General features: G+C 53.6%; 1 protein-coding gene across 1 annotated transcript in view; it reads right to left on the reverse strand.

Moving 5' to 3' along the window:
• Positions 1–1,000: 1,000 nt before the first annotated feature.
• The window catches only part of LOC107300041 (cytochrome P450 11B, mitochondrial-like), a 21,843-nt gene continuing 16,098 nt past the window's right edge, over positions 1,001–6,745 (reverse strand). Inside the window, exons 5-8 of the mRNA XM_015829385.1 lie at positions 4,707–4,873; positions 3,477–3,555; positions 2,375–2,566; positions 1,001–1,114 (exon numbers count right to left, since the gene is read on the reverse strand). Coding sequence (XP_015684871.1) covers positions 1,001–1,114; positions 2,375–2,566; positions 3,477–3,555; positions 4,707–4,873 — 552 coding nt within the window. The remainder of the gene's footprint in view (positions 1,115–2,374; positions 2,567–3,476; positions 3,556–4,706; positions 4,874–6,745) is intronic.

Consider the following 6,745-nt stretch of genomic DNA (forward strand, 5'->3'; position numbering starts at 1 on the left):
TCTTCTGCACACACACACCCTCAGCAGGGGTGGGATTCAAATAGGTGAACAAGGGGTTCTCTCTGTGTGGATGCCGCTTCCGGAAGTCCGTTCAGGGCCTGGGCCACAAGAAATTAGCTACCGGTTCTGCCGAAGTGGTGCAAACCGGCTGAATCCCACCACTGGCCCTTCAGTAATTGCAAAGGAAGAGGGGCTCATTTTCCTGCCCCACACCAGAAAAGCCCCCAGCTGCTGGAGGGGGGAGAGAACGGAGGAACTGGGGGAGGAAGCTGAACCATTGAAGGAGAATCTCTGTAACTCAGGGTTGAAATGAGGGGTCCCCCGTGCTCTTTGAGCTGGGTTGTTTCCTTGCAGATGTTTCATGACCCATCTAGGTAACATCATCAGTGCTAGAAGGGAGTGGGGTTCATGGAGAGGAGGAGGAGGAGGAGGAGGAGGAGGAGAAGGAGAAGAAGAAGAAGAAGAAGAAGAAGAAGAAGAAGAAGAAGAAGAAGAAGAAGAAGAAGAAGAAGAAGAAGAAGAAGAAGAAGAACAACAACAACAACAACAACAACAACAACAACAACAACAACAACAACAGCAGCAGCAGCAACAGCAACAGCAACAGCAACAACTGTGGGATTCTGGGTGCCCTCTGAGCTGGGCGGTTTTCTTGCAGACATTTCATGACCCAACTAGGGAATATCATCAGTGCTAGAAAGGAGTGGGGTTTGGGGAGAGGAGGAGGAGGAAGAGGAGGAGGAGGAGGAGGAGGAAAGGACTGTGGGGTCCTGGGTGCTCTCTGAGCTGGGTTGTTTCCTTGCAGATGTTTCATGACCCATCTAGGTAACGTCATCAGTGCTAGTAAGGAGTGTGGTTTGCTGTCAGGAGGAAGCTGGGCAAACGGGGGGGGGGGGCTTCCTGGTCTTTGAGAACGGGGCCCGTCCCTTCTCCCCCCTCACCCTCTGCAGAATGCAGGCCAGAGCTGGTGAGCAGGACAAGCCCACATGGGGAGGGGCCCCTAGTCAATGGGGCGGAAGGTGAGTCGAGGGGGTTTCTCCGGCTTCAGAATGAAGCTGTAGATGGTCCGGATGTCCTCCTTGGAGACGGTGTCAATCTTGAAGTTCCTCAGGATCTGAAAGAGCCCCAGAGCGGCCATGAAGAGAGATGGGGGTCCATCGGGGGCCCTTCCCTGCCTCCCCCTTTGCAAAGCCAGCCTTCGCATTCCCTGGCCTTTACTTCCCACAATCCCCCTTCGACTAGCTGGGGGATGCCGCCTACCAAGGCGTGCAACGGCTTCCTTCTACAGGCAGTCCTCCACGTACGACCACAGTTGCCCGACATTTATGTCGTTAAGTGAGTTTTGCCCCACTTTGCAATCTTTTGTGCCCCGGTTGTTAAATGAATCACTGCAGTTGTGAAGCTGGTCATGCAGTTGTTAAGTGAATCCGGCTTCCCCCTTGACTTGGCTTGTCAGGTCGCAAAAGGGGATCACGTGACATACACCCCTCTGGGACGCTGCAACCGTCATAAATAGGAGACAGTTGCCCAGCGTCCAAATTTTGTCTATGTGACCAGGGGGAACGCTGGAAAGAGTGAAAAAGAGTCACAAGCCACTTCTTTCAACGCCGTTCTAACGTCAAATGGTCACTAAAGGAACAGTCGTAAATTGAGGACTACCTAAGCCAGGGGTCTTCAAACATTGTCCTTTTAGGACTTGTGGACTTCAACTCCCAGAATTCCTCAGCCAGGCACATGTGCCTGGCTGAGGAATTCTGGGAGTTGAAGTCCACAAGTCCTAAAAGGGTCATAGTTCCCTCACTCTGGCTGAGGAATTCTGGGAGTTGAAGTCCCCAAGTCACAAAAAGGTCATACTTCCCTCACTCTGGCTGAGGAATTCTGGGAGTTGAAGTCCACAAGTCCTAAAAGGGTCATAGTTCCCTCACGCTGGCTGAGGAATTCTGGGAGTTGAAGTCCACAAGTCATAAAAGGGTCATAGTTCCCTCACTCTGGCTGAGGAATTCTGGGAGTTGAAGTCCACAAGTCATAAAAGAGTCATAGTTCCCTCACTCTGGCTGAGGAATTCTGGGAGTTGAAGTCCACAAGTCATAAAAGGGTCATAGTTCCCTCACGCTGGCTGAGGAATTCTGGGAGTTGAAGTCCCCAAGTCATAAAAGGGTCATAGTTCCCTCACGCTGGCTGAGGAATTCTGGGAGTTGAAGTCCCCAAGTCATAAAAGGGTCATAGTTCCCTCACGCTGGCTGAGGAATTCTGGGAGTTGAAGTCCCCAAGTCATAAAAGGGCCATGTTTGAAGACCCCTGACCTAGGCAGAGGAGTCAGCTGTCGGGGCCACCCTGCCCGCCCCTTGGGGCCACCCCTGCCCGCCGGACTCACGTGCATGAGGAAGAGCGCCATTTCGGCCTCCGCCAGCCTCCGGCCGATGCACTGGCGCGAGCCGAAGCCGAAGGCCAGGGCCTTGAAGCTGTGGTCCTCTTTACTCAGCCAGCGGGTGGGCTTGTACTGCTCGGGGTCCGCAAACACCGCCGGGCTCCGGCCCATGGAGTAGAGCCCCACCTGGCACAGAGTCTGGGGGAGGAGAGGGAGACGCCGCTGAGGAGGCCGCCGGTCGCCCTCCTGCACCCTGGAGAAGGCAGGGCAGGCCCTTCTGCCTCGTGGCTCCTGGGTCTTTCAGGCGGCAGCCCGACCCGCCCTGCTCCAAAGCCCCCAAGCGGCTCCGGGAGACGGTCTTCACCCCCATTACAGGCAGTCCTCGACTTATGACCGAGCCCAAACTTCCCGTCGCTAAGTGAGGCAGCTTTTGAGCGAGTTCTGCCCCATTTAACGACCTTTCTTGCCACAGTCCTTAAGTGGATCACTGCAGTTAGTCACACGGTCGTTAAGCGAATCTGGCTTCTTCCCCACTGACTTTGCTTGTCAGGAGATGACAACAGCATCCTAGGACGCTGCGACCGTCATAAATATGAACCAGTTGCCAAGCGTCTGAATTTTGATCACGTGACCATGGGGGAGGGGAGACGCTGCAATGGTCATAAGTGTGAAAGATTGTCCTTTTTCAGTGCCGTTGTAACTTCAAACAGTCACTAAATGGACAGTCGTAAGTCGAGGACTGCCTGTGGTCCCTGATGGTAACCCGAAGAGAGGCAAGGAATGGCAGCCAGAAGTCAATCCAGCCTCACAACAAAGCATTGCATGTGAAGAGGCCCCCGAGACCCAAGAGGTGGGGGACGTGGGGGGGAAGGCGAGACAGGGGTCTCCTGCTGCCCAGAATTGGTTTTTATAAGAGTTTGAATCTCGGACCTTTGCCAGGCGGACCCTGCGCTCCAGTTTGCCCCACTGAGCTAGAGGCTCTCCGGAGTGGCAGGAATCCGTCAGGTCAAGCCAGGCCGATCTCAGCCCCCCACACACACACACACCGCACCTCCCCTGGGATTGTGGAGCTGGCGAGGGGACGGCCCTTGGGCTGCCGGGCACTTACCCCAGCTGGCACGCAGTAATTCTGGAGCACCACATCTCTCAGAGGGTAGCGCTGGATGGTGATGCCCACCGGGTAGAGCCTGCAACAGAAGGGGGGGAGAAAAAAGAGGGGCCGTTGCTTCTCCCCAGCTCTCCATTTTTATTTACACATCCAGTTACTGCTTCCCTGATAGTTTCAAAGCTTTGATCACTGATATTGTTTGCCTAGTCCAGGGGTAGGCAACCTTGGCTCTTTTATGACTGGTGGACTTCAACTCCCAGAATTCCTGAGCCAGCCACGCTGAGGGGAAAGGGAGAGGATTCCAAGCTGAGCCATGCTGGCTCAGGAATTCTGGGAGTTGAAGTCCACGAGTCATGAAGGGGCCTAGGCCTAGTACAGGGGTAGGCAACCTTGGCTCTTTTATGACTGGTGGACTTCAACTCCCAGAATTCCTGAGCCAGCCACGCTGAGGGGAAAGGGAGAGGATTCCAAGCTGAGCCATGCTGGCTCAGGAATTCTGGGAGTTGAAGTCCACCGGTCATAAAAGAGCCAAGGTTGCCTACCCCTGGTGATTAAAGGCAGAGGGCTAGAAACCAGGAGATTGTGAATTCTAGTTCTGCCTGGGTGACCTTGGGCCAGTTTCCCACCCCCCTCAGCTCTAGAAGGAAGAGGTTGGTAATCCACTTCAGAAAAAACGTTGCCAGGAACATTGTCCATGTAGTTGCCAAGAGCTAAGGCTGATTTGAAAGCAGCCGACGTGCTTCATACGTTCAGGCTGTTCATTTTTCACTCTTGTTTATTAGATTTTTATCCTGCCTTTGTTACTTTATACCAGGGGTCTTCCAACTTGGCCCTTTGATGACTTGTGGACTTCAACTCCCAGAATTCCTCAGCCAGGCACGCGTGCCTGGCTGAGGAATTCTGGGAGTTGAAGTCCACAAGTCATCAAAGGACCAAGTTGGAAGACCCCCTACTTTATACAGTAGTAATTCAAGGTGGTGAACATACATAATACTCCTTCCTTTTCCTATGGTCCCCACAACAACAGCCAAGTTGGCTTTTGTGGCCATGGCAGGACTAGAATTCACAGCCTCCTGGTCTCTAGGCCACCCCCTTAACCACTACACCAAACTGCCTCTCAGTGTAATAATTGCACCTGAGCTTCGGCAGTCCCCGGCTGGTCCCCACAGGAGAGGCATTCAGCTGGAGACCCTGTGAACCCAGCCCCCCCTCCCCAGGCCTCCCCCTTACCTCAGCGTCTCCTTAATGGCCCCCTTGAGCAGCGGCATGGCGTTCAGCACCTTGGAGAGCTCCTTGGAGCCCTGGGCCTGGGCTCCCCTGATCTCCTCCCGAATGGCCGTCTGGACCTGGGGGTTGCGGGCCAGCTCAAAGAGGGTGAAGAGCAGGGGCATGGCTGTCTGTGGGGGAGACGGGGAGGGGGGCAGGAGGGGGGGAGAGATGGAGAGGAGAGGAGAAATGGATGGATGGATGGATGGATGGATGGATGGATGGATGGATGGGGCAGAGGAGAGAGACGGGGACAGAGGAGAGGAGAGGAGAGGAGAGGAGAGGAGAAATGAATGGATGGATGGATGGATAGATGGATGGATGGATGGATGGATAGATGGATGGGGCAGAGGAGAGAGACAGGGGAACAGAGGAGAGGAGAGGAGAGGAGAGAAGAAATGGATGGGTGGATGGATGGATGGATGGATGGATGGATGGATAGATGGATGGATGGGGCAGAGGAGAGAGACAGGGGGACAGAGGAGAGGAGAGGAGAGGAGAGGAGAGGAGAAATGAATGGATGGATGGATGGATGGATGGATGGATGGATAGATGGATGGATGGATGGATGGATGGATGGGGCAGAGGAGAGAGACGGGGACAGAGGAGAGGAGAGGAGAGAGAAGAAATGGATGGGTGGATGGATGGATGGATGGATAGATGGATGGAGCAGAGGAGAGAGACAGGGACAGAGGAGAGGAGAGGAGAAGAGAGGAGAAGAGAAATGGATGGATAGGTGGATAGATGGATGGGGCAGAGGAGAGACATGGGGACAGAGGAGAGGAGAGGAGAGGAGAGGAGAGAAGAAATGGATGGGTGGATGGATGGATGGATAGATGGATGGGGCAGAGGAGAGAGACGGGGACAGAGGAGAGGAGAGGAGAGGAGAGGAGAGGGGAGGAGAGGAGAGGAGAGGAGAGAAGAGAAGAGAAGAGAAGAGAAGAGAAGAGAAGAGAAGAGAAGAGAAGAGAAGAGAAGATTGTTCAGAATCTCAGGCAGAAACAGCCAACCCCACGCTGTTCTGCAGGGACCTGCTTCCAACTTTTAAGCCAATGAGGTCACCGTCACTTGGCAGCTGCTTTTGACCGGCCCCCCTCTCTCTGTCTGGGCAAAACTGAACAGAATTAGGCGTTTCCCTGGAAGACAGGCCTCTGCCCCGTATCAGTGGGCATGGAAAGGCTCCCCTTGTTGCGATTGTGGTGCTGATAAACTATTAAACATATTGTGCAAGACTGCACACAACGGGCGTTTTCTGCTTCCCTGGAAACCTGCACCAAGTAACACCAAGGGCCTGGATAGCTGAACTGGACCTCCAGATATGAGGCCATAATCTCCACTTAGGTTTTGGATGTAATTACTTGGATTGTGCGCGTACGTTCACTTTCCTTCTGTCAGGTTCTCACCACACGCTAAATAAATAAACGATCACCCTCCTGGCTTTCCCGGAGGCTAATTGTCACTTCAAAAATGTTCTGTACCCCACCGGCCACTCAGACAAGCAGCCGTCCAGGGGACCTTTTAAACCAGGGGTCCTCAACCTTGGCCATTTTAAGACTTGTGGACTTCAACTCCCAGAATTCCTGGCTGGCTGAGGAATTCTGGCTGAGGAATTCAGCCAAAGCTGGCTGAGGAATTCTGGGAGTTGAAGTCCACAAGTCTTAAAGTGGCCAAGGTTGAGGACCCCTGTAATTTAAACCCTTTTCCAAGTGCCTGGAGCAGCCGTGCCCAGCTCCAGAAAGCAGCGCCTAGGGAACAAGGCCTCCTCCGGGCTCCTGGCCAGCATCTTTCTTCAGCTTGGTGGCCTGAGAGCTTTTGGGAGGCTGGAATGACAAACCATTTTAAAGGCGGACTGATGGTTGCTACTGATTTGATGACAGCCTGCCAGCAGCAGCATCACAAATATTGTTCTCGGGTGCCAGCAAAGTTGGGTTGCGAACCAGCCCGAGAATGGCGTGGAAGATCCCTTGCTAAATAATAATAATAATAATAATAATAATAATAAT

The sequence above is a fragment of the Protobothrops mucrosquamatus genome, unplaced genomic scaffold, assembly GCF_001527695.2.
Source record: "Protobothrops mucrosquamatus isolate PMUCROS unplaced genomic scaffold, P.Mucros_1.0 scaffold6008, whole genome shotgun sequence".
NCBI classification, from domain to species: Eukaryota; Metazoa; Chordata; class Lepidosauria; order Squamata; family Viperidae; genus Protobothrops; species Protobothrops mucrosquamatus.